Consider the following 25,993-nt stretch of genomic DNA (forward strand, 5'->3'; position numbering starts at 1 on the left):
GGCGGCCCAGGGCGCTGCCCCCGGAGCAAGCATGGATGCCACCGAGAGGGACATGGAAATGCTCAGCAAATAGCCTGGCGAGCTACGCACACATCCGCGGTGAAGGGCGCTCACCCGCGGCGCGCACCTCCCCCTGCCCCTTCCCCCCACCCTTTTCACTATAATCCCCCCCCCCCCCCCAGCAAGTCACTTACAGCCAGTTACCCCAACCCTCGCTGCCCGCTGCCGGATGGCAGCTACCTAATGCCCTTCCAATAGGAGGCACTGTCCTCGCCCCCCAAACGGAAAACCTGGAGTCCTTTCGAGACGGAGTGACTCCCCCCCGCCGGGGCCCCTCCATGACTCCCGCCCTCTGACCCCCAGCTAACCCGGAGAGCTTTGGCCTCTACTTCGTGCTGGGCGTCTGCTTCGGGCTGCTGCTCACCCTGTGCCTGCTCGTCATCACCATCTCCTGCGCGCCCCGCCCGCGGCCGCGGCTCCTCGCGCGGCGCCGGGACCCGCGTGGCGCCCTAGAGGACGACGACGACGAGGAAGACGAGGAGGACACCGTGACGCGGCTGGGCCCCGACGACACGCTGCCCAGCCCGGAGCTGTCCGCGGAGCCCGATGGGACCGTGAGCATTAACGTCTTCACGTCGGCAGAGGAGCTGGAGCGCGCGCAGCGCTTGGAGGAGCGGGAACGGATCCTGCGGGAGATCTGGCGCACCGGGCAGCCGGACCTGCTGGGCACGGGCACGCTGGGGCCCAGCCCCACGGCCACGGGCACGCTGGGCCGCATGCACTATTACTGACCGGGCCTCGCTCCACGGCCGGGCGCTCTGGGCCCTGGACGTGCACACGAGCTCGTCGCTGACGCAGGACCTTCCTACGGCCCTGCCCGCGGTGCTGTCGGCCCCGCCCCCGCGGCTCCCACGGTGCTATTGGGCGCGATCCCCACCCTCTGGGCGGCGCCCTTCCCCAGTCCTGCCTGAAGACCCTGGGGGGAGGGCAGGACCCAGGGTCCCCACCCTCGCTCCGGGAACGATCCGGAGGTGAAGTGACCAATGAAAGCTGCATTCTTAGTGACTCGGTGTCTCTGTTACCCCGGCCTCCTACGTTCCGTTCCGCAGGCGCCTGTCCTGCAGGGGCCCCAGGGCTGAGAGCCACTGGACTCCTTTACAGGCTGACCTCGCCATCACTCCGTCCTCAGCACACTTGTCTCACACAGAACAAGTACCACTCGAATTCCTTACTCAAATGCACTCCTTACTCGCACGCTCCTGGGCACACGTCACCCCTGTCCCGACAAATGCCCAGGGTTCATGCATCACTGCCATCACCCAACGCCAGGCCTCGGGAGCCCGACCTTGACGCCAAGGTGCCCCAGTGTAACCACGTGTGCCTGCGCTGAGGCGCGTTTCTGTGAGTCCTGAAGGGACAGTGGGGCCAACTGGGAGGAGTCTGGGGTTGGAAAGCAGGGTTGCTGGCGCACAGCTGGATTCCGGAATCCGGCCGCAGGCAAAGCCTGACCCCGCCTGGGCCTGGGCCCCTCCTGCTTGCTGGCGTCCGAAGGAGACGCCCACCCCCCCCCTCCCCCCGCCATCCGGTGGGTAAAAATAGCCGTGCACAAGCCTTGGGAACAGTAATGAGAGCCACATGTTGGCCAGATGTGCCAGGAAGAGACTGCCAGGAATGCAGAGCACCAGCCCCGCCCGCCGCGAAGGCCCCGCCCCCGCAAGGACCAGGCCGCGCGGTGAGCGTACACAGCAAAGTTTACTTTCTTGGCTTTCCCAACGTTGTGTGCAAGGACGTCAGTGCGCGGAAGCAGCCTTCCCTCCAGGCTCCACCTTACTGCGTCTGCGTCTGCTGCTGCTGCGTGGGGCTGGAGCTTGGGGTCAGGGACTCCTTGATCCTCAGGTTCATCTGAACCTGGTGGGGAGACGGCGTCAGGGGAGGGCCCGCCACCAGCCCCCTTCCTGCCGGGATTCAGGGATTCGCACAGCACCCACCTCCAGCAACCGGCGCCTCTCCCTCTCCCTCTTCAGTTCCTCCCAGATGTCCATTAGCTTACTTCTGCAGACAAGAGAATGAGGGGAAGGGTGGGTCAGCCCTGCCCTTCGCCTTCCCACCCCCTCCTAACCCTCCCCCCTCCTAACCCTCCCCGACTTACTCCAGCTGCTCCCCCATCAGCTCCAGGGCCTTCCTTAAAGACTCCACCTCCTCCTGTAGCTTCCTCACCTCCTCTTTGTCATTTTTGCTGACGGTGGGATTTTGTGGGACCAGTGAATGAAGGGTGGGAGTTCCTTGAGGGCCTGGAGTCGGCTTGATGGGAGGTGGATTCTTTTGAGCAGGGGCTACGTTTTTGTGGGCTGCCTCCTCTTTGGGGGTCGTTTCATCTTTCACAGGAGTCTTCTCCTGGAAGGCGGTGGGATCTGGCCAGAGTTGGACCACATTCTCAAGGGACCCTGGCGTAGCCTCCAATTGGAGGTCAGAGCTGTCCCTCTTATCAAGGGGGTGTTCCTCTGGCTTATGGACCGAGGAAGACATGCTCTTGGACTTGGGCGGGGCTGCTTCCGGAGAGGGATCCACCTGAGTGTTGTCCCCGGAAGAGGTCTCTTCAGAGAGCATCTGATCGAAGGTCAAGGCCTTTTCTAGGGTGGCAGCCTCGTCCCCAGAAGAGGCCATCTTTGAGTAAAGGGCTTCATCTGCAAGTTCGACACCTAGAGCAGGGGCCTCATCCGCAGAAAAGACCCCTTCTGGAGTGCGGGCCTTGCGCGGAGGCAGGGTCTTCTTTGGGGTGAGTGTCTTGCCCGGAGTAGCGGTTTTATTCGCAGGAGGGGCCTTTGCTCGGCTTCTCCGCTCTTCCTCCTGTGGTGATGGAGACGAGGTCTCAGCTGAGGGCTCTCCTCGGCCAGGGATCCTTCACCCGCACACGCCATACCCCTGGGAAGCAGACTGCCCAGTCTCCCACGCTGCCATGTTGCGGGCCTCTGACCTGAGTGTTTGCAGGTCGCTGCCGGGTAGCCTGGGTTCTGGATCGCTTTCTGCCAGTGTGGCCCGGACCCCCAGCCAAGAGGCTGCCGCTGGAGCCTATGAGAGCAGAATGTCAGGGGCCCAGGCCTAGTAGGACGCTGAGTCTCTCCCCATCGGTCACCCAGTCCTCACCCAACTGAGGGAGGCAGCACGCTTACCGGAGTCTCGGGAGGGGCGCTTCTGACCGTCTCCACCAGGTGGCCTGCAACATATCCCCATCAGAAAGGCACAGCATTTCCTACGCACCCTCATCCTTCCCCAGCCCCACCCTGCTCCTACTTGGCTTTGCTGGGCCCAGTGTGGGCTGTCATCAGCTTCTTGACTGTAGGGAGGGTTGTTTTGGGCATCATCTTTTTTGATTCCTTAACAGGAGCTGGGAGGGAAGAGGTAAGTGCAGCATTTGTTCTCACTTATCCATCCACCTGGGAGCCCCTGGCCCTGGGGACAGGAGGTGAATCGTGTGACTCCGCCTCTTGGGAGCTCCGGGGAAGCTGACGCCTTCATGCCACAGGGGCATAGGGAACTGTGGGAGCACCCCAAAGAGCGCTCAGGGAAGGCTTCGTGGGGGAGGTGGCTACTGCCAGTTCTTCAATCCATGCTTTTCTAAGACCTGTCCCTGCTTAGTGTCATGCCTGGTTCAGACTTCATTTCTGTCCTGGACCATGGCAAGACCTTCCAGTTCACCCTCCCTGAAACTTCTTTGTCTTTCCATCTCATTTACTCGCTAAGAAATCCCATCCAGTCTCACGAGCTTAATTACCAGCAATAAGCCAAGGACTCCAACATTTCCACTTCTAGTTCCTCCCTCTTCCCTGAGCTCCACACTCAGATCCGACTGTCCTCCCATTATTTGCACTAGGAGAGCTAACGGGCATCACACACGCAACATGTTCAAAACCTGTCTCTTGCTTCCCAACCTCCCTGTTCCCTGAATCTGCTCCTTTCCCAGGGTTCGCCATCTCACCCAATCGCCCACTTGTTCATACCACAAAGTGAGGAGTGATTCTTGACCACTTTTATACCTTTATGCTGCACACATCCAACCCGTCTGCTCTATCTTTAAAACACGTCCTACATCCACCCCTTTTCACTACCTCGGCCACTGAGCACTCCTGATCAAGTCACCACCATCTTCACCTGGACTATTGCAATGGCCTCCAACCTGGGCTTTGGCTGTACTCACCCTGCCTCTGGCGTGTTCTTCCCCCAGCAGCTTGAGTGAGCTCATGTTCTATTGGGAAGCAGACATAAACAAAAGAAGTAAAACATGCAGTGTGTTAGAGAGTAGGACATGTGATTGAGGAAGGATAAGAATAATTTTAAATGGGTGGTCAGAACAGGCCACACTAAGGTGACATCAGCGTGGACACCTGAAGGCCGTCACACACATTGGTATTGACATCCACGGACACACAGGCAGCCACCTGGAATTTTACCCACGCATGCTTTATCACACAGACACATGCACAAATCCCCAGATGCCATGCTGCAATAGGCAAGAGCATGGGTCCTTGAATTCTTGCTCCATGACTTGCCAGTTATGAGAAAACTTGGGTAGGTAAGTTAACCTGTGGCCCAATGTCCTCATCCATAAAACAGGGTGACCACAGTACACATCTTGTAGGGTTTTGTGAAGTTTGAAGGACTTGACCCATATGAAGTACTAGAAGAGTGTTTGGCATACAGTCAAAGCTCGTAAAAATGTGTTTTTTTAGCCCTGGCTGGTTTGGCTCAGTGGACAGAGCATTGGCCTGTGGACTGAAGGGTTCAATTCCGATCAAGGGCATATGCCTGGGTTTCGGGCTTGATCCCCAGTATGGGGCATGCAGGAGGCAGCCAATTGATGATTCTCTCTCATCATTGATGTTTCTCTCTCTCTCTCCCTCTCCCTTCCTCTCTGAAATATATATATATTTAAAAATGTGTTTTTTTAGAAATCGGGGTGACATTGGTTAATAATGTCATATAGGTTTCAGGGGTCCAATGCTATAATACATCATCTGTATATCATGCGGTGTGCTCACTATCCCAAGTCAAGTCTCCTTCCATTAAAATGGTAACTTTGACTTCTGCTTCCTGTGGAATGACTGATGAGGTGCCCTGTGGGGCTCTCCCACTAGATATAATTGCTATGATATCCTGCTTAGGATACAATTTGGGGGCACTGTTGGACTTAAAAGAGGTAGGAGAGGGGCACAGAAAGGGAGAAATTGGGGCCAGAAGTAGAAGGCAGTCCCTCTGAAAGAAGTCTTCCCCAACCAAGGCGTGCAAGACTCCCACACACCGAGATCAAGTCACGCGCTCCCACACGACGATCATAAAATATGAGAAGACAGGCCAGTGAGAGCAGAGTCAGCAGACACAACACACAACACACCTGGAATGCCAGGTGGAAAATACAGCACAGCCCTGTACAACATATTTGAAGAAATAAAGGATGGGCTGCACCCAAGGGCTGTCAGGAATAAAAAGACAGATGTGAGGAGGGGAAGAAAAGAAAAGGAACAGAGAGACAGAGAGAGAGAGAGAGAGAGAGAGAGAGAGAGAGAGGAAGCTAAACTACTGTAGGTGAAAACAGCACTCCTGAAATAAATTAAACACAGATCAAACATAGCCAAAAAGCTGGAGAGAAAATTAGTAAACTAGAAGTATCGTGAGACAAGACGTAAAAAACTTGAAGTAAAAAACTTGAAAGCAATGTTTTTAAAAAATGGATAATAGAAACAGGGCTTGACTATGGCACCCCACACGGCTATAAAACTGGACAGAAATGACAAAGCAACCATTTCAGTGCTCTGGAAATTGACCAAAGGCTAAAATCATCTGAGAAGCATTTATGCTTGGTGGGTTCTTGCCTACTCCTCCCCTCCACCAGACTCCTCCCATTCCCCAGCCCACATTGACTTTTGAGTGTGGGGCAGATTGAGGATCAGAAGGTTCACTGTCATGGTTGAAGGGAACTCAATCAATTTGAGGTATAACATTGGATTTGGCATTGGTTTCATAGATATGATACCAAAACCACAAGTAACCAAAGAAAAAAATAAATAAATGGGACTTCATCAAAATTTAAAATTTTTGTGCATTAAAGGACGCCATCAAAAAAGTAAAAAGTTACCCTGGCCGGGTGGCTCAGTTGATTGGAGCGTCATCCCATGTACCAAAAGGTTGCAGATTTGATTCCTGGTCAGGGCACATACCTAGGTTGCAGGTTCCATCACTGTTCAGGATGCATACAGGAGGCAATAGATCAATGTTAATGTTTCTCTCTCTCTCTCTCTCTCTCTCTCTCTCTCTCTCTCTCATCAATTAAAATACAAGTAAATAAAAATGCTAAGGGGACTGCTGTAATGAGAAGAAGAAATAGAGAGAGAAACCTAGGCATACAGAATTAAAATGGCAATAAGTAAGTACCTATCAATAATAACCCTAAATGTAAATGGATTAAATGTTCCAATCAAAAAGCATAGGGTAGCTGAATGAATACAAAAACATACCCAACTATAAGCTGTCTACAAGAGACCCACCTCAGAACAGAAGACACATACAGGATGAGAATGAAGGGATGGGAAAAAAAATTTCATGCAAATGGAAAAGAAAAAAAAGCTGGAGTAGCAATACTCATATTCGACAAAATAGATTTCAAAATGAAGGCCATCACAAGAGATGACAAAGGTCACTACATAATATTAAAGGGATCGATCCAACAAGAGGATATAACCCTGGTAAAAATATATGCACCCAATATAGGAGCACCTAAATATATAAAAAAACTTCTAGAGGATTTTAACGGAGAGATCGACAACAATACAGTCATAGTAGGGGACTTGAATACCCGCTGACTTCACTGGATAGATCTTCCAGACAAAAACTTAACAAGGAAACAGTGACTCTAAAGGACACACTGGATCAGATGGATTTAATTGACATTTATAGAACATTTCACCCCAAAGTTGCAGAATATACATTCTTCTCAAGTGCACATGGATCATTCACAAAGATAGACCACATGTTAGGACACAAAACAAGTCTTACAAGTTCAAGAAGATTGAAGTCCTATCAAGCATCTTCTCAGATCACAGTGGAATGAAATTAGAAATCAACTACAGTTGCCTTAGCTGGTTTGGCTCAGTGAATAGAGCATTGGACTATGGACCTAAGGGTCCTGGGTTTGATTCCAGTCAAGGGCACATACCTTGGTTACAGGCTCCTCCCCGGCCCAGGCCCTGGTTAGGGCTTGTGCAGGAGGCAACCAATTGATGTGTTTCTCTCACATCGATGTTTCTCTGTCTTTCCCTCTCTCTTCTACTCTCCCTAAAAATCAATCGGGGGAGGGGGGCGAGGATTAACAAAAAAAGAAATCAACTACAATAAAAACATCCAAACACATGGAGGTTAAATAGCATGTTATTAAACAATGAAAAAGATCTAAATACACTGATAGCTGCATTTTCAAGACATACAGAGAAACACGAACATATTGATACATACAAACATTGATCTACATACATTCCTATCAGATCCTTAACCCACCAGGATATAGCTCCTACGTGGGTGTACTGGACCCCTGGGGAGCTGTGGGTGTTTATGGACTGATGGGTCTCCCAGACAATGCCCCTCCAATCCCCGGCCTCCAGGGCACCCACCTGAATCTTGCAATACCACTTTTCGTGGGAGCAGCTTCTTGATCTGTGCAAAAAAGATGTATCAGAATCCGAAGAGAAGCCCCCACATTTCTAGGTCCACCCTCATTTAGGGGTGACCTTCCAGCTGTGTCCAGTGAGCACCATGACCCCTGACTTTGTCCAGAGTGGCCTGTCCGCCCCGTCTCCCTCCACATGCACACACCTGAGTGTTTAGCTCTGTACTCACTGGGGGTGGTGGGAGCACAAAGTTGTCTGGGAAAACTCCTCTTCTGCCTTGAGACTCTCCTTCCCACCAGCCCTCATCCTCTGTGGTCTGGGAGAGAAAGATGCTGGGAGAGGTGTGCCCGGTCCCCAAGCTCCTTCCTCCCCAGGCCCCACCCCTTCTCAGCACGCCCTTCCCTACACCTCCCCTGCCTGTACCTTTCATACCTTCCTCAGTACCTTCACCTCGTCCCCCTTCCGCAGTGGCAACTCATCTGGGGCCTCCGGCTGGTAGTCAAACAGGACCCTGTAGGTCTCAGGGTAGAAGACTGAGGGGAGGTCAGTCCTCTGAAGCCAAATCCCCTCCCCAAATCAGTCTTCAGATCCCTCCTCCATCAGCCTAGCAGCTGGATCCTCACTTCCGGAAGTGGAAGCGGCTTTGGGAAGGGCTACCCAAGGGATTCTTTGGCTGGGTGCTCACCTGTCCGCAGGTAGTCTGGAGGGTTGTCACAGGTCAGGCTGCTCATCTAGTGAGGGCAGGGAGAGGGAGGAACAAGCTGAACCTCCAATCCCTCCTCCCCAACCCTCGCCGATGCCGATGCCCCATGAGGAACGCCCCACCTCTTTACCCACTCCGCCCAATTTACCTTGGGAGGTTGCTGGGGATCAAGGCTGATTGAAGGCATGCCTGGGTTATCAAGGCCTGGTGAAGGAAAGGGAGGTTGGAGGGTGTGTGTGTTAATTCATAGGTTAGGTCATAGAAGAGGTCAAAGGGGTCACAAGGTCAAGATGTGTGGGTCACAGGCTTCAGCCACTGGGAGGGTCATTGGAGACTGCAGTCTGGTCACAGGGTTTCACGGGGTCACAGGGTCCGGTCTCACCTGGGGGCCCACTGTCCAGCAACTCCACAAAGTTGGATGGAAAGGCTCCCAGCTGCCCATTCTTCTTTCCCAGCCACCAGCCGTCCTCAATCTGGGGAGGGGGAGGACACAGGGGTTTCTGGTTCTGCCCCCAAGAGTCTTTCTAGAAATCATACACTCCTGGTTCTGCCCCGATTCTGCCCGATGACCGCCTCCATCCTTGCTGCCTCACTTTCCCATCTCTGCGCCCCTCACCATTCCCATCACCCACCTCCCCTCACCCGTGGGTGTCCTCCATCATCTCCCTCACATCCTCTCATCACCTTCTCCTCTCACCTCCTTTATCACTTCCACAACCTCCCCAGCTTGCAACTTCAACTCGTCTGCCTGCTCCGGGCTGTAGCTGAAGTTCACTTTGCACCATTTTGGGGAGCTCCGCGAGTTGGCAGGGCGACCTGGGATGGGACGTGAGTGAGACCGCTGAGGCAGGTGCCCCAGTCCGGGGAGCTGGGGGAGGTGCGTACCTCCAGCCCCGCTCAGGGCGGAGCATTGTGCTTGAGAACCAATCACAGGCCACAGAGCGGCCGAGCAGCCCCGCCCACAGAGACGCCCGCGGGGCAAGAGTGGGCGGGCCGAACAGCGATGGCTCCGCGCTCCAGCCCGTCCGGCTCTTACCTCGGCTGCGCGCACAGCGTGGTCTCGGCGCCTCTCCCGCGCCGCGCAAAGTCTCCGGGATTTCCTGGAAATGAGGGCCCGGGAGAGGGGGCTCTCAGCTCCCGAGGGTGAGGGCTGAGACGCCCCGCCAAGCAGACCCCCGCGGCTCACCTGCACCAGGCGCTCCGGGAAGAAGCCACAGTGGCCCCCCAGCTCTCCGCGCAGCCAGCCCCGTGCGGGTCCCTTGCACACCTGTCGGACCACGTCCCCGGGCGCCAGACTCAGCTCACCCTCCTTCTGCGCACGGTATCCGGCCAGGACCAGCACCTCTGCGGGCGGAAGCGCGGCTCAGAAGGGCCCAGTCAAGGCCGCCTGGCCATGGCGCAAGTCCGGGCTCCGTGTTGGGGTGAGCGGGGTGGTGGTGGAGGTTTTTGTTGCCATTTCCACACGGTTGTGTAGAGGACCCACCCCAAACCTTCCGCACATACCCATCGCTTCCGGGACGCCCTCCAGAGCCGGGCAGGGAGGATAGAGCGATCCCGCGGGCAGCCGAGTACTGGGCTGGGTAGGCTGGGACGAGCTGTGAGACTGAATCCAAGGAGGCGGAGACACAAGCGGATAGGATAGGTCCCGCTCCAGGTGCTGAGAGTGGGTGTGGGAGAGGGGGCGGCCTGGCTCAGCAGGTTCGGCCCCCAACCCAGGGGTGAGGAATCCAAGGTCTCTGGCCAGTGCTGAGGTTACAGCTCCCAGGTCACAGCTCCCCCACCTGCTCTCACCTGAATTTTCAGTCCAGCTGCCTCCGGTCCTCCAAACCTTAGCCCTGAGGCTCCCACCCACCTTTGGCAGAGCCTTCCTGGCCTATCCTCTCCCTGCTGGCAAGCCTTTAGCTGCAGGGGAAAAGGTGGGGAGAGGCACATACCTGGGTGGGGTCCCCCCTGCAGGTAGGAACCGCTCCTTGGCAGGAGCTGAGTGGAAGGGGTGGTTGTTCTAGTGCCCACAAAGCTACTGCTGGTGTACTCTGCTTTCCCTGGGAGGCGGATATCCCTCCGGGCACCCGGCTAGTGCAGAGGAGGAAGAGCACAGACTCTTCCTTTGGTTTCAGAAAACACCTCCGGATTCTCCTTTCAGTGCCTCTGCTGGCTACAGCCAGCCCAGAGCTGGCAAGGGCTGAAAGGTAGGGTCCACCTAGTGCCCATCCCATGTGGGCTAGGCTCACTTTCAGGTAATCTTTTTTTTTTTAATGTATTTTTATTTATTTCAGAGAGGAAGGGAGGGATAGAAACATCAATGACGACAGAATCATTGGCTGCCTCCTGCATGCCCCCCACTGGGGAACGAGCCCACAAGCCCGGCAATGTGCCCTGACTGGGAATCGGACCATGATCACCTGGTTCATAGGTCCACGCTCAAGCACTGAGCCCCGCCAGCCCGGCGCTTTCAGGTAACCTTGCTGCTAGTGGAAAACACAACGCCGCGTCTGTTATCCACACCCCTAGGCCCCCGCCCCACCACCTTGGAAGCCAAAGTCCTTGCTCATGCATGACACACCACAGTGAAAACACCTGGCTCTCCTGGGGTGTCGGAGACACAGGGTAAAGTGAAACCACTGGGAGGAGAATGCAGGCATAAGCTCCTCCCAGGACAAGTGAGTGTGAGGCTGGTGAAGATCAGGCTGGGCTACAGTTTGAGTCCAGCCCCCAAAGACATTTTATCTTCCAGGTTCCCTGACGCTGCTATGGGAGATACCCGCCCCCACGTGCGTGTACACACACACACAGCGCGACAATGACCAGAGTCCATTTACATCTGCCACTTCATTTATTTATTTTTATTTGCAGGAGGAGTTTAAACAAATCTTTAAGGGGGGTTTCCCCTTAAACATGAATCAAGTAAAACCAACTTAACTATAGAAATGTAGCAAAGTAAGGGTAAAAGTAGCACAACAACCCAAGAGGCTAAGGTTGGGGGGGCGAGGGGAGAGAGATGGGTGCAGTCCGCATATACCATATGCATAAGTGCCATATGATTCACCTGCTCAGGACCGCCTCCCCAGAAGGCAAGCACAAGGACCCATTTTAAGAGGATGTTTCCCCCCCCCAAACATCTGAGAATGCTTCAACTTAAAGCTTAAGGTTAAAAAGGAAAAAAAAAAGAGAACCCCACAAACCACCCAGCCATAACCACCTTTCTTAATCAATCATAGGAGTTTCTTTTCATTTTATAAAAAGATTAATAAAAAATATTGAAAAAATTATTTTCTCATCTTATATTTGTAAAGATAATAGAATTCAGAAGTTTCTTAGAAAACAGACCAGAAACCGTCACCCAGTTTCCACCACTGTTGCTGAGATCAGCAGGGCTAGAAAATTGGGACACCGGAGCTGCTGGTGGAGAATGGGAAGCCCAGCCCAGAAGAAATCAGAAAATATTGGGGGAGGGGGCACGTGGGGTGTGGTTAGGAGCAATACCATGTGATACATGGCTACGCAGAAAAGGGGAACACAAGGTGGTCAGAAAAGCCTTGAACTCCTCCTCTACATACAAAACCAATTTTTACAAAGATCCAAGCAGTTGGTCCCAAACTGAGATGAACACTTCAATGTTTATTCACATGCTTTGTTTTCTCTTTTAAGAATCAGAATCAAAGTTGTCCAAATTAAATCTTTCTGCTAATGTTACTATATATGCCTAAAAAAAGAGGGCTTTAAAAACCAGGAAAAGAAATTAAAAATCATCAAATTAGTCCTCTTAGCTCCAAATGAAATGAAATTAAGAACAAAACTGGTTTCTAATAGGGAACAAACCAAAATCCAAGTATCGCTCTCCCCTCCCTGCCCCAGTCCCCACCCCACACACCAACAACAAATGAGAAACACAGCTAAAGCCCGATGTGCTGTGTTCTGCTCAAAAACTGGGCCTGACCCCAGGCTCCAAGGCCAGCCGCCTCCGTCCAGTGGGACACTGCACCAGGGATGCTTTTGGCTACAGTAGCATTCTGCATGGCTGGTGGGGGGATTTTCAGAATCTTCTTGGGGCTCTTCTGTTTAGTTCTTCACCAGCCATTTACTAGCGCCTGTCCCCCTGGGTAGGAGCTCCCATCAGAATGGCCCCTACTCAGTGGTGGGCTGTAAATTGTCCTTCTCTTCTCGGTTCTCTGTCCCACTCTCGTCGTCTTCAATCTCCCCTTCTTCCCCGCTGAACTTGTCATGGGCCCATTTGGGGCTGGTGCTGGATTTCCGGAACATGAACCTGCCTCGACCTCGGGGAAAGGCTCCTCGGCCCCGGCCCCGACCCCCCCACTTCTCACTGCCTTCGCCTTCACGGTCGTCATGCTAAAAGGAAAGAAAACTGTCATCAATGCCAGAGTTAACAAGTAGCCAGAACCCTCTTCTCTGTACCTACCCCCAAATGTGACTTTCTCAAACCTATGTCCAGACCCCCTTTTCTGTCCTCCTCCCTATTCCCCACTCCAAAGACACTACTGATTCAGCTCCAACAGAATATTCAGTTGGGTACATTGGGAATGCTAAGGCAGTAGCTTGGGCATTATAATGATGATGATGATAAAATTTTCACTGAGCACAGAAAGACCTGTACATGCATTATCTCATTTAATCCTTACATCTACCCTATCATTATCACCCTCCACTATGCAAATGAGTAAACAGGCTTAGGAACTTTAACTCCTTATTATTTATTTAGTACACCACCTCTCAAAGGATGGGCTTGAAAATGCCAATCACACCAAAATATGAAACTGTGTCTGATCTGGGTTGTCAGGCAGCTAACAGAAGAAGCAGCACTCAAATACACATCGCTACGCTACAGTTCTTCCCATCCCACCCTTGGTCAAGAACAGACAGCAAGACCAAGAGTCAATGAGTTGCTCATGGTCTCAGACTTAGTGGCCAAGTTAGGACCAGAACCCAGTTTCCTGTCTTGTATCTCCCATCTTTAGTTTTATGTAAGGAGGCAGTATGGCAGAGTAGGAAAAACACAACCTACATCTCAAACAATCCTGCTCTGACCATTTCACCAGAGAGGAGGCATCCAATGAAAGAATGAATGAGAATTTTGAAAAGTAGGAGTCGTTGCTAAGTCATCAGCCCCATGGCTTCAAAGAGTCTGAACCCATGCAATAGGGGTAGGCTCCTGGGGGTCAGACAGTAAAAGGGCCAGCTGCTTCCTTCCAGGGTTGCTTGTTTACTCGGTTAAATGCATCAGGTGGGTGATGCTCCCTTAGGTGGCATGTAGGGGCACGAAAAGGGCTCCCACTATAGCAATCCCACTCCAGGACCTATCCTGGGCCCAGTCAACATTTCCCTAAATACAGACTCAAGGGTCCTCGAGGAGTCTCAAAGCAGCTCCCAGCAGCCCTAGAAAAGAGAAGGTGGCTGTGCAGAGCCATCTACACAATAGCCTGTTTCCTAGTTGTGCAAATGACAACTCAGACCCATGCCAGCCCTTCTCCTAGACGATGGAGACTCAGCTCCAGGTTTACCTTGATCATAACACTCAGAGGCACATCTCTCTGCTTGGATCTAAGCCTGCTATTAACATAGCAAGGCCAAGAGAGTTCACTCACTAGCCAGGTAATTCAGCCTAGAAGAGCCCCAACCTGAGGGAGGGGAGCGAGGTGCAGAAGGCGCCTGGTACCCGACACTGACCAACAGCCTAGATGAGAGAAGCCCCAGTGGCATTTCATTTTGGAGACAGAGATCCTGAGCTGTCTTCCCTGTCAATCTTGCACCAGCAAGTGACAGAGTGGAACTGTGGCTTAAAGGAAGGGTTACAGCTCTATCCCTGAGTAGAGACTAAGAGAGGCCGAGACTGAGGGTGGGTGAGCAATAAAACAAGTCACAAACTAAAAAGGGGAAAGCAACCCTTCTTGTTTATCCTAGAATCCATATATATCTCAGTTGATAAACCCTTGCGAGGCCAGGGCTGCCTCTTAGAGAATACTCATCTTGCCAGCACTCTACTGCCCCTCGACACATCCCCCAGTGCAAGATGCCTCCACACATATCCAATCAGTTCCGAACAGACCAAACATACCAACCAAAGCCTTGGTATCAGCTACTATGTGTGCCAAAGGCCCCGGCCCTTCCTGGTTATCCTGACACATACCAGGTAATACTTCTTGCTCTTAGGCGTGTACTCGGGGTCCCACTCCTCTTCCCGGCTTCTCTTTTGAAAATCATTGTTGCTGCTATTGTTGTTGTTGCCAGAGTAGTTGCCTCTGCCCCAGCCCCTACCTCTGGCTCGAAATTGCTGTGGCATAAAGAGGGGAAAAGGAACAAAGGACCATGTCAGGGATGGAAAAAAACAATGCCCTGCATTCTGTTCAAGCACATTTCTGGCACAGAATAGTTGTCCTGCAGTCAATATGCAGGTCCACTGGTTTCTAGTCAATCCATTTCTGTTTACCTAAGGTCTATAGCCTAGACAGAGGACAACATGGCACCAGGGCCTCCAGGCACAGCAGAAGTCAAGGTAAGTTGGAAAGTTCTGAGACTAGAAGTCCTAAGAGGCTTTCTGGTGTCTAGCTCAGCGATTATGATTAGTAAAATAACTACAAGTGGAAAGCCTGGGTAATGGGGAACCACAGATTCTGAGGTCTGTAGACTGGATTACTTATATTAAGGGCAACCAAACTGGCATTCTGATAATCACATAATTAGAATTGGTGGGAGCAGGTTAGAGAGAAGGGGTGACGGCAGGGTCTTACAAAGGTCCCTCGAGCTCTGCCTCCTCTTTCATTTGGACCCACAAAGTCTTTGGTCCCCAGTCTTGATTTGTCAAAGCCGGTGGTGCTCTCCTCTCTCTCCTCCGTTTCTTCAGTGTACTCCTCGGCTTTGTAGGAGTGGGATGACTGGGAGGAAGAGGATGATGACCTGGACCGGTCTCGTGTTCTCCGGTGCTTCCTATGAAAACAGAAGAGACAGGAAAAAGCAATAAACCCCTTGGCTGGGGCCTCCTGAATAAGAAGCACGGGACAATCAGGAATGTGTTTGTGATGAAGGCACTGATACAAGTAACTTAAAAAAAACCCCAATTCATCCCACCTTACCCACCCAGGGTACCTGGGGAGGTCCCAATTCTGTCAGTCATGTTCACTGACACATCTACACTTGAGCCTGTGACGAACATAGGACATACACGTAAGGAACAAAACAGTCCATGGCCTCTGGCAGCTCAGTTAATGCATATGCATGAAATAGAAAGGCAGAAGAAAACTAACACTGTGCTGAGAGTCCCATGTATATGGTACTGGGACAGAAGCTTCATATATTAGCATCTGTCTGTGCTTTCTAGGACTTTATTCTCATAGGACAAACACTACCTATCTCTTGGGGTTGCTCTAAAGATCGAACACTTTACATTGACATAGCAGGCACACAGTAAATGGCAACTCGGAGTATTCAGCAGTATTCCCTCATTTTTCAGGTGACAGAGCTGAGCAGAACCTGGATTCAAACCTACTTCTAATTATACTACTGCTCCACATACCACCTCACACTGAGCTCAAACAGGTTGTGTTATTAAGCACAAAATCTGGCAGAACCCTTCCCAGTTATTTCCCTACCTTCCCTTCATCTGGTGGAAATTACAGACTATAGCAAATCAGACTACTGCGATGAGTCACTGTCTGTGTACTAAAGGTCAGGGCCAGACCTGCGTCTAGGGGAGGTGGCCTCTAAGGTGGCAGAAAGGCCAGGCTCCCAGGGGTGGAAAAGGACTTACAGGAAGAAGCCAGCCAAGTGGCAGTGGCCTATCATTGTCCTCCCTTCCCTCATCCTCCTCCATTAGGAAAATCACCTTGCCCCTCCCCCACTTTCCACATGTGACAAACTCAAGAACTTAACTATTTGAATCCTACTAGCATTTACTCATAACAAGGGAAATCTAAGTTATTGTCATAGGATTCATATAACTCAGAGGTAGAACTCTGTCTTCTAGAAATCAAGAGGTTTCCAAAAGGCTCCAGATTTGAATCCTAGCACTGCCTCTCCATGTGTTCCAGGGGAAGGAATCCGTCCGTAATCCCAACCAACCCGAAACACTTGAGAGGTTCTGCTCCCTTTCCACCAGGGCAGCCCTGAGAACTACTGTTACCACTTCCATATCCTATTGAGGAGTAGCAGGTCCTTTATCGATGGCAGCCCTGAAACTGCTGGGGCTCCTAATACACAAGTAACACACTGGAAAGAGACAAAGTACAACAGAAGATCTTAAGTTTTGATGTCAGCCGGTACTTCTACGATCTTGGACAAATTGTCCTGAGCGTAGCTTCTTTACCTTCACACCAACTATCCAACTGTTCTCAAAGGATCTGATAATCAAGTGGATGCAAAAATGCTTGCCAGCTGAAGTTCAGGAACAGCAAAGGTGGCATTGTTTCTTATGGGAAGGTGTGGGGCTTCAACTTGGCTACATTTAATGAGACATGATTGATTAGTCATGGAACGGCCAGGCTGGCATGGCTCAGTGGTTGAGCGTTGACCTATGAACCAGGAGGTCATAGTTCGATTGCTGGTCAGGGCACATGCCCAGGCTGCAGCAGGCTGCGGGCTGGATCCTCAGTGGAGGGCATGCAGGAGGCAACCAATCGATGATTCTCTCTCATCACTGATGTTCCTCTCTCTCTCCCCCTCCCTCTCCCTTCCTCTCTGAAATCAATAAAAATGTACTTTTTAATGCACATAGAAACAGGACCTTAGCATAAATGCTGCCCTATGAAGTTCAACAATGCTACCTTTGTTTAAAGAATAACCTCTCTTGGCTCTAGCCAGTTTGGCTCAGTGGATGGAGTGTCGGCCTGAGGACTGAAGGGTCCCGGGTTCGATCCCCAGTAAGGGCGTGCAGGAGGCAGCTGATCAGTGATTCTCTCTCATTATTGATGTTTCTATCTCTCGCTCTCTCTCCCTTCCCTTCTGAAATCAATAAAAATATATTTAAAATAATAATAATATTTAAAAAAATAAAAATAAAAAAAAAAAAATAAAGAATAACCTCTCTTGGCCCTAGCCAGTTTGGCTCAGTGGATGGAGTGTCGGCCTGAGGACTGAAGGGTCCCGGGTTCGATCCCCAGTAAGGGCGTGCAGGAGGCAGCTGATCAGTGATTCTCTCTCATTATTGATGTTTCTATCTCTCGCTCTCTCTCCCTTCCCTTCTGAAATCAATAAAAATATATTTAAAATAATAATAATAAAAAATAAAATAAAAGCTTGTCATTTTCAAAAAAGAAAAACAAATAACCTCTCTTGGAAGTGTTTGCTAACTTAGTTTTAAAAGCATTAAGAGCAACAATCTTGTCCTATCTAGTTCCACTCAGTTTTGACCAGTGTTGTTACCTGATAGGATTTTGAGCCATTTCTAAAACATAACCTCCCCATGAAGATTTGAATCCCAAATGATTTCCCACACTCCCATAGCCCACTGAGCTGGCCATCTCCCAGCGGCAGGCCTTCTTTAGAGAAGGTTCATACCCACTTTGATAGGTTTGGTGACGAGCCTAAAGGGGGCAGATGAGACTCCACTCAGGAATCTGAATGAGGTGACGGGCTCACGTACTTCTGCTTCTTTGATCCTTTATGGGTTTTCTCTGTTTTCTCAGCTGATCTTTCCCTCGAGTGGCTTGAGTCTCGGGAATCCACTGATTCTCTTGATTTACCTCGTTTAAGATCTCTCTCCTTATGTTTTTTACGACGTTCAATATCAAGGCGGAGATCAACAGGATCATCTTTGTATTTTCCCTCAGCCTGCCGAAAGAAAATCAAAATGAACGTTTTTGGGGTTCAGGACTGCCAACTCAACCACCCCATAAACTGTGGTTACTACTCCAATGGAGTGGTGCAGAGCGAGAACTGGGAGTGTGAGGCACCTCACCCAAGCTTGGGAGGGATGCAGATGTCCCAAGAAGTCACTTCATGAGGATCCCTCCCTCAGATCCCAAACCAGTTCTCTAATGTAATAATGGTAGCCTTCTAAAAATACTCTATATTGATGTTGCTTCGTTTCCTCCGCAGCCCTGTAATGAACTGGCTAGTCTATAATTGAGAAGGCCAAATCAGCACTAGAAAGTGGTTGTCTAAGGCTGGCTCCTGCTTACTCACCAACAATAGTAGAAATGCACGTGTTACCCTTTTCCACCTACAATGTAGCAACCACCCCAAGCTTATCCTAGACTTGGAATCATGTCTGAGTACTGAGTCCAAAGACAGACAGTGGGAGCCTTAAACAGCCTTCCTAAATGGTTGGTTATACTGAGAATTTCTCTAGAGAGGAAGTATCAATAATGCAGGGAGTACCATAATTTCATAAAGTGGCAAAACCAGGTCAAAGGTTATTTTTAAAAAAAGGAAGAAGAAGAAAAAATCTTCTTCTAGGAAGTGTAACCATCAGGGCAGGGACAATATGACCAGCACTGCAAGGGTCCCACAGTTCTCGGGAAACTTAGTGAGAGCAGAGATGCAAGGTGACTTCAAGGACATTACACACTAGGACTTGTCTCATGGGATTAACACCTCCCTAAAAGAGCAAGAACTGAGCAGTTCACTCTGTATTAGAAACATTTCACTTACATTAAGCTTTTTGTTGAAATAAAAGTTTAATTTTAACAGGAGTGGTAGCTATTAAGTTTATTGTATCTCCACTGTTTGGTTTTTTTTTTTTTGGGGGGGGGGGGGGTCTCTGCACCCTCCAAAGACTAAAGAAAAATAAGACAAAAGCAGGCGCTGCTCCCTCAGGCGGTGCACACAACATCTCTAATGAGCTGGGTTTGTGAGGCACAGATGAGATATCTTCTGGGTTTCAAAACCTTGCTTTTCACATGTTAGTGTCAATCTGGTGGACTCTTCTTTGAGAAAAAGAAAAGGGGATGGGAGAGAACAGAGACTGTGCAAGAGTGCCTCTCATCACATTCAACCAACAAGACAAATTTGTTTAGAAAACTTGAAGATTAATTAAAATTTTTAGAAAGGTTTCAGCAGCATTGGAAGAACCATCTCTGATTTTTAAATTTCAACTGTATATGTGAATGAAGGTCAATAAATACTAAGATTTTTTAAAGCCTCAAATCTAGTATTTCACATTAAAAGAGTGCATATAAGCTTTAACCTCTTAATAACAGAGTTTTTACGTGCACATCCTTGCAAATGTAGCTGGGCTATCAAAGTAATGTTTAGCTTCAAAGTAACAGTAACCAACAGATGACAGATATGGTACAATGTTAGGAAAAACTGGACTAGCTGTTTAAAACAGTCTACTAAGTTAAGATATGAATATTTCACTCTCCTTTGACATGCATGTCTTTTTTAAATCATGGTTGGAAATAGTGCATGTATATAGTTGATTTGATAATACTTACAAGCAGAAAAATATCACAAAAAGTTTCTTCTCTCATCATGGGCACTTGTTCCAAAACTCCTTTTTTTTTCTCAAGCTCACCTCAATAGACTTTGGGGTCATTTACCATATTCTAACCACTTCACAAAGGTTGTTGATACATTTAATAAAAATTAACCCTTTGTAGTTCATTTTTAGAATTATGCCCATCCTTAAAAGAAAAACACAAACTTAAGTAGAGAGTAATTTAAACAAACACATTTCTGTCAAGTTCATGCCCAACGCACTCATTTTGTCGGAATTACTGATCAAAGCAACAGTTCACCTTGTAGCCAGGTTCCCGGGGACTTTTCATTTCATCATGAGTCAATCCATGTTTCCTGAATGTACTGGGGGAAATGTCTATCCTCCTAAAATTTAAAACACAAAAAATTTTAAATGTCCAGTGTGACTATAATACAGGTAGTATTTTATAAGTTGGTAATGGAATCATAGGCATTCCTTTTTATTATGTTTCATAACTTACATACATATTACTTATATTCTTTGCATTCTTACCCTCTCCCATAGGTATGCACAAAGCATACAAAATCTAAAACTTCTCAAACTCAAACAGTAATGCTACATCCAGGAAGGCAGACTCACAGACAAGCTTATGATTTCAAGTTCATATCAAGATTATCTATAGAGACCTGGCCCGGAAGCTCAATTAATTAGAGCATCGTCCTGATAAGCCAAGGTTGAGTTTGATCCCCGGTCAGGGCATATACAAGAAGCAACCAACTGAATGCATAAATAAGTGAAAAAACAAATCAATGTTTCTCCCTACCCACATCCTTTCCTCTCTAAAACCAATCAATCAATAAGAAATTGGGTTTTTTTTTTTGTTTTTTAAAGGACTATCTATATATCCTACTAACAAGTTTCACCTTGGAAATTAGAATGTAATGGCCCATTATTCACCAATGAGATAGGTCTAGAGGAGAAACAACGGGGGCATGACCCTAAATCCAAGACGACTATACAAACGTGGTCCTGCCTACTATACAACACATTCAAGAGTTGACTACTCCTTTCCATTCACAACTATAAACACCCACTCCTTTCCTAGAATCTGTAGGATGTTACCTTAAATTCTACTGGTAGGCAAGGATAGTTTAATATCTGATGATCAGTCTTCTTTGACCACTTACAAAGTAAGGTTGAGGTCCTCACCTGTGTATCTCTGGGCTTTTCTTGTTCTTAGCTGCCTCTTGCTCAGTTCCTCTCTTTAGGTATTTAGTAAAGCGTTCATGCAATGTCATTCCTGAGGACCCGAAGTGATGTTCTGTGGGGATTCAAAGAAAAACACATTATGCCATCAAAGGCAGACATAATATTCAACTCTTTTGCATGAACCTGCAGCCACAGAGATGTGACTAAAATACTCAAATCTATTAACAAACATACCGAAAAGAGAAAGGAAAAAAGGTTGGTTTGCACAATCCAATGTTGGGCACTAGAATACCACTGTAGCTCCCTTATCTTAGGACATGGATACAAAGAGAGAAACCTGGAGCTTACTGTCATTTGAATCACACCACCAACTCCTGCTTAAGTTTAAATTTCAGATGGAACCTATAACTGGCCCAACCCAGCTTCTACATCACCTCTCTGCCATTCCCCAACCCATCCACTTCCATTTGCCCTTATGGTGAAGAAGAAATTCACAGCATAAGGTCAACAAGAGGCGTCCACTTACTGGACAAGAAAAGACAGAGTTGCAGGTAAAGCCACTTTTCATATTTCCTTTTTCAAGCATTTTAAGCCTTCATGTGGAAGATTTTACCTATTGTCATGATTACAGACCACTACTAACAATTCAGAATGTTCAGCTCTATAATTAAAAAATGGAAACTCCTCGATGAAATCGATTTCCTTCCAGTCAGTCCCTCGCTTCAAAGGCCCTTTCAATAAGATGAAGGGCCGGCCTCATAAGGCTCCTTTATTCACCTGCTCATCCTTCTGCTTGTAATAGAGCAGTGGTTCTCAACTTCCTAATGCCGCGACCCTTTAATACAGTTCCTCATGTTGTGGTGACCCCCAACCATAAAATTATTTTCGTAGCTACTTCATAACTGTAATTTTGCTGTTATAAATCGTAATGTAAATATCTGATATGCAGGATGTATTTAGGCAAACCCTGTGAAAGAGTTGTTCGACCCCAAAAGGGGTCGCGGCCCACAGGTTGAGAACCGCTATATTAGAGGAAGCTAAGCTGTGGCAAGGGATCCTGAGCAGACTGGGGTTGGGACTTACCTTTAACATGGTGAACAATGGTCACAATGTGCTGGGCAAACAGTTCCGAGGGGCTCCGCTGAGACTGAGCTGACTGTATGTGCTGGAAAATGGAACGAAATTCTTGTTCCTTTTTGTTGCTATGAACTAGATCCCGACAAAGTTTGCGTTCCTGAGCCAGTAATCCACTGGGTCTGGAGGGGAAAATAACACAAGGGGGCTCAATATAACAAGATATACAGAAAGTCAGAACATTTAAACTCTAAAAATGCAATGCATTTGTTCAAAGAGCTTTAATTTTATCCACAAAGTTCCTTTTTTAATTCCCTACCAAATTTCAAAGTAACCTCAATGCACAACTATGGAAAAAGGTATCCAAAATCTATTGCTTCCCTTTTTTCACTGGCAATCTTTAATAGAAACAAATAGGATGAATGTTAAACATGAGTGATTCTGTTTTTGAGGTCACTGCTGGCTTTACCAAACACAACAAATGAGAATGTATTTAAAAGATCAACTAGCTTGGCCAGCCAGAGCCATTCAGTGAATCGACACAATGAAGCAGGAGTGGAATGTGGCTCCCGCTGACTTCCAACAGGCTGCAGAGTTTTTGTCCCTAGTTAAAAATAGCCTGGCCTCGCCCTAGTCTGTTTGGTTCAGTGGACAGAGCATCAGCCTTCGAACTGAAAGGTCACAGGTTCAATTCTGGTCAAGGGCACATGCCTGGGTTGTGGGTTCAATCCTCAGTGGGGGACTTGCAGGAGGCAGTCAATCCATGATTCTCTCTCATCATGGATGTTTCTATCTCTCTCTCCCTCTTCCTTCCTCTCTGAAATCAATAAAAATATATATTTTTAAAAAGCACAAAACAAATGTATTTTTTTAAAAAAGCCTAGCCTCTTCCTCCTCCAGAATGCAGCCAGAGGTGACTTCTGAAAATGGTTTGCTATTCACTTGACCCAGAAACCCCCCACAAAATCATGCAAATCAAGAGGTTCAAATCTTCATGTTCACTTTAAGAACACTTGTGAAACTGCCCAGGCCATCAAGGGTATTCATGTCCAAAAAAACCACCAAGTATCTGAAGGACGTCACTTTCCAGAAGCAATGTGTGTCATTCCGTCGTTGCAATGTGGAATTGGTAGGTGTGCCCAGGTGAAACAGTGGGGCTGGATACATGGTCGGTGACCCAAAAGGAGTGCTGAATTTTTGCTGCGCATGCTTAAAAACGCAGAAAGCCTCTAATGCTGAACTTAAGGGTTTAGATGTAGGTTCTCTGGTCACTGAGCACACCCAGGTGAACAAAGCTCCCAAGATGTGTTGTGGAACATACAGAGCTCACGGGCATATTAACCCATACATGAGCTCTTCTTGCCTCATTGAGAAGATCCTTATAGAAAACATGCAGATTGTTTCTAAACCAGAAGAGGAGGTTGCACAGAAGAAAAAGATATTCCAGAAGAAACTGAAGAAACAAAACTTATGGCCTGGGAGTAAATTCAACGTAAAATAAATACTAATAAAAGTAAACAACAAAACTAGTCTTGCCACCACCATTCTTTCCTGAAGTTCTCCTCTTACCCACAGCCCCAACTCTAAAAACTGCCATATTATTTCTTGGTGAAGGCCTGTAATAGTAAGACTCTAGGAGCCTACTGAAAATGGAGAACTGGATCCTGGATGGCTCTACAGGCCAAAGGCACCTTAAGCAAATTCATGGGGAAAGCAAACAAACAAAAAAACAGGATGAAGGCTGGGAAGGTGAGGAGGGGCTGGGGGCTGGACTGAGGGCCAGAAAACAGCAGAGGGGATCCAACACCAAAAAAAACCCCAAAAAACAGTCACTGAAGAAACACCCTTTACCACCCTGACTTCAACACATAATAGCTCAGTGACACACACTCCCCACTGACAGGTGTGGACCCGAGGGTATCAGCTCTGAAGCTTGGACATCGGGAAAATATAAGAGGGGACTGTCCTGGTTCCAGAATGTCCTCAGGAAGAGAGGTTAGGAGACACCATTTAGGTCACCGATCAAGGACTAAACCTCACCTTGCAAGGTCCTCATCAAAAGAGTCCATCCGGACATTGACCTGGGCCTCTCGAGTAATGGAGAAGGAAGACTTCCCTGTGGAAAAGTCTCCTTTGGCTCCTAGCTTCTCCCGGCTCTCAGAGGTCTTTCTTGGGGGAGGTGATGAGCTTTTCTCCTGGACTGCTTTGTAAGCAGTCACTCGGAAATTCTTTTCAGGCACAAACCCCCTGTGCCCACTTTCGGTTCTCTTGAGCCCTCCCCGATCCTCCTTTTTGGATCTCTCCGAGAAAGACTCCTCCTCCAGCTCCTCTGTTTTCCTTTGCTTTTCCTTCCCTGAAGGTGCATACACCTCCCATTTGCCTGACTTCTCATCCTCCTGGTTTTTGTTTGCACCGGCTATGACTTTCGACATAAATTTGGGTTCATCATCAAACTCAGATTCCTTCCTTCCTTTGGCTTTGTCCTTATCTTGATCATCCATGTCCTCCTTGTGGAAATCAGCCATCTTCTTCTCAAAGTCATCTCGGAGCTTGTATCTTTTAGGAGACTGGCTACCCCGAAAAGGCTTCTCAGAATCAGTTTTGGGAGCAAACAGATCAGATTTTATTTTCGAATCACTCAAGCCTGTGTCGGAGAAGCTCCCTTTCTCTTTCATTTTCTCTTTATCAGTATTTGATTGTTTCTGTTCCTTATCTTTTCCATTCTCTGTCTTCTGCTCATCTAGATACCTAGTTATAGAAACAAAAGGGAGACACACAAGAGGCTTCTTAAGCAACCTGATCTAAAACAGCGCCACTGGTCTTGGGTTTTTGAATCTCTGAATAAACATGTCTCGTGGGTTCCAGTGTTACCAAAGGACTTTCTCTCCTTGGCTACTTTCTAGTAATTTAAGGGAAAAATACATGGTCCATGGAGTTGTGTCTTACAAAAGCAACCAAAAAGAAAATAACAAAGGTAATTTTTAAGACAAAAACCTACTTACCTGTAAGTGTTCTAGGAAAAAAAAAATTAAGGTCTTATCCAACCTTCATTCAGTCACTTATAATCTGCTTTCAGCAAAATTAACATAGAATGTTCAACCTTGGACTGTTTTGCTTTTATACAACTCACATTTGGAAATACAAGTCTCAAAAGAGACTTCAAATTTGCTTCAAGTCACCTAGAAGATCTAAATATGAAATATACTGCAAACACAAATAAAAACAAAACATGTGTTAATTGAGAGCAGGGGGGAAAATCATCCTACTCTTTATTATGGAAAAGCAGAGCTCATACCCAAGTCTTTTAAAGACATTCACAGTTCTGGCAAGGAACCAAACTTACATTTTAAAGTAGACTTACTGAAGGCTGGAAAGTAGATTCATAACATCTCATTTGTACCATTAATGGAGAAATATGGTAAAACAGAATCAAAGGACAGCAGGATATCAAAGAATAATAAGAGAAATACCCCTTGCCCAGTAAATCCCTCTTGACAACCTGGTCCCAAGCCAACATCCCTGTTATGTCTCTGCTGTCCCAATCCATCCAACCACACGAAGATTCAGGTTCCAACTCACCATGTCCCCCAAGGTATAAAGACGAAAGCATTGTCCCGTCCTCTCCTAACATGCAGCCCAGTTGGCTTCTACTGGGAATACACCCACCTTGTGATTTTTAAAACAAGGCCTTCCTGGTCTAAGCCTTGGACTTTCCCATTCTGCACAGTCTCCTCAACTGGAGGGTGTGAGGGTGCAGCTCTTCACCATGATGGGCTGATGTAGATCAATCACAGTAGATGGTGGTTCTTAGCGGGTCTAACAGCTCCAATGGCCATTCATTTTGGCAAAGATCATATTTTTTTGATAGCTGACCCACAAATCTCTACTGTTCTCTGGCTTACATTGGTAGAATCCAAGGCAAATTTTTAAATGTGAAAACATCATTTCAGAGTAGTTTAAAGAAACTTTATGCTGCAATACAAA

General features: G+C 48.2%; 3 protein-coding genes across 11 annotated transcripts in view; 1 reads left to right on the forward strand and 2 right to left on the reverse strand.

Moving 5' to 3' along the window:
- Window positions 1-31: 31 nt before the first annotated feature.
- EVA1B (eva-1 homolog B) lies at window positions 32-1,065 on the forward strand. The gene is given in 3 exon segments (XM_006094149.3): window positions 32-67; window positions 69-99; window positions 364-1,065. Coding segments are annotated over 3 exon segments (495 nt in total). The 3' UTR covers window positions 792-1,065.
- Window positions 1,066-1,733: 668 nt separating this feature from the next.
- On the reverse strand, window positions 1,734-10,589 carry SH3D21 (SH3 domain containing 21). Of its 8 annotated transcripts, none has more exons than XM_014460423.1 (18): window positions 10,293-10,589; window positions 9,862-9,961; window positions 9,626-9,702; window positions 9,395-9,458; window positions 9,056-9,174; window positions 8,741-8,831; window positions 8,507-8,562; window positions 8,341-8,386; window positions 8,088-8,188; window positions 7,885-7,971; window positions 7,659-7,701; window positions 4,196-4,243; window positions 3,292-3,385; window positions 3,171-3,250; window positions 2,975-3,069; window positions 2,150-2,847; window positions 1,989-2,052; window positions 1,734-1,908 (listed from the first exon to the last, which is right to left on the reverse strand). In XM_014460423.1, the coding sequence occupies exons 1-18, from the start codon at window positions 10,572-10,574 to the stop codon at window positions 1,828-1,830; spliced, it is 2,226 nt and encodes a 741-aa protein (XP_014315909.1). In that variant the 5' UTR covers window positions 10,575-10,589; the 3' UTR covers window positions 1,734-1,827. The 8 variants fall into 8 exon arrangements, with proteins under 8 accessions (XP_014315909.1, XP_014315908.1, XP_014315907.1 ...); XM_014460422.1 differs by having other exon boundaries at window positions 3,171-3,214; window positions 9,545-9,702; XM_014460421.1 differs by having other exon boundaries at window positions 9,545-9,702.
- A 583-nt stretch (window positions 10,590-11,172) lies between these two features.
- Window positions 11,173-25,993, reverse strand: part of THRAP3 (thyroid hormone receptor associated protein 3) — a 56,262-nt gene continuing 41,441 nt past the window's right edge. The window contains exons 5-12 of one of the 2 annotated variants that reach the window (XM_006094153.2): window positions 24,050-24,757; window positions 22,019-22,191; window positions 20,936-21,047; window positions 20,046-20,130; window positions 17,948-18,135; window positions 15,102-15,297; window positions 14,501-14,644; window positions 11,173-12,705 (exon numbers count right to left, since the gene is read on the reverse strand). In XM_006094153.2, the coding sequence (XP_006094215.1) occupies window positions 12,484-12,705; window positions 14,501-14,644; window positions 15,102-15,297; window positions 17,948-18,135; window positions 20,046-20,130; window positions 20,936-21,047; window positions 22,019-22,191; window positions 24,050-24,757 (1,828 nt within the window). In that variant the 3' untranslated portion in view covers window positions 11,173-12,483. Of the gene's footprint in view, window positions 12,722-14,500; window positions 14,645-15,101; window positions 15,298-17,947; window positions 18,136-20,045; window positions 20,131-20,935; window positions 21,048-22,018; window positions 22,192-24,049; window positions 24,758-25,993 lie in introns of both variants that reach the window. The other variant, XM_023758490.1, reaches the window with a different exon arrangement.

Source organism: Myotis lucifugus, unplaced genomic scaffold, assembly GCF_000147115.1.
Source record: "Myotis lucifugus unplaced genomic scaffold, Myoluc2.0 scaffold_131, whole genome shotgun sequence".
Lineage (NCBI taxonomy): Eukaryota > Metazoa > Chordata > Mammalia > Chiroptera > Vespertilionidae > Myotis > Myotis lucifugus.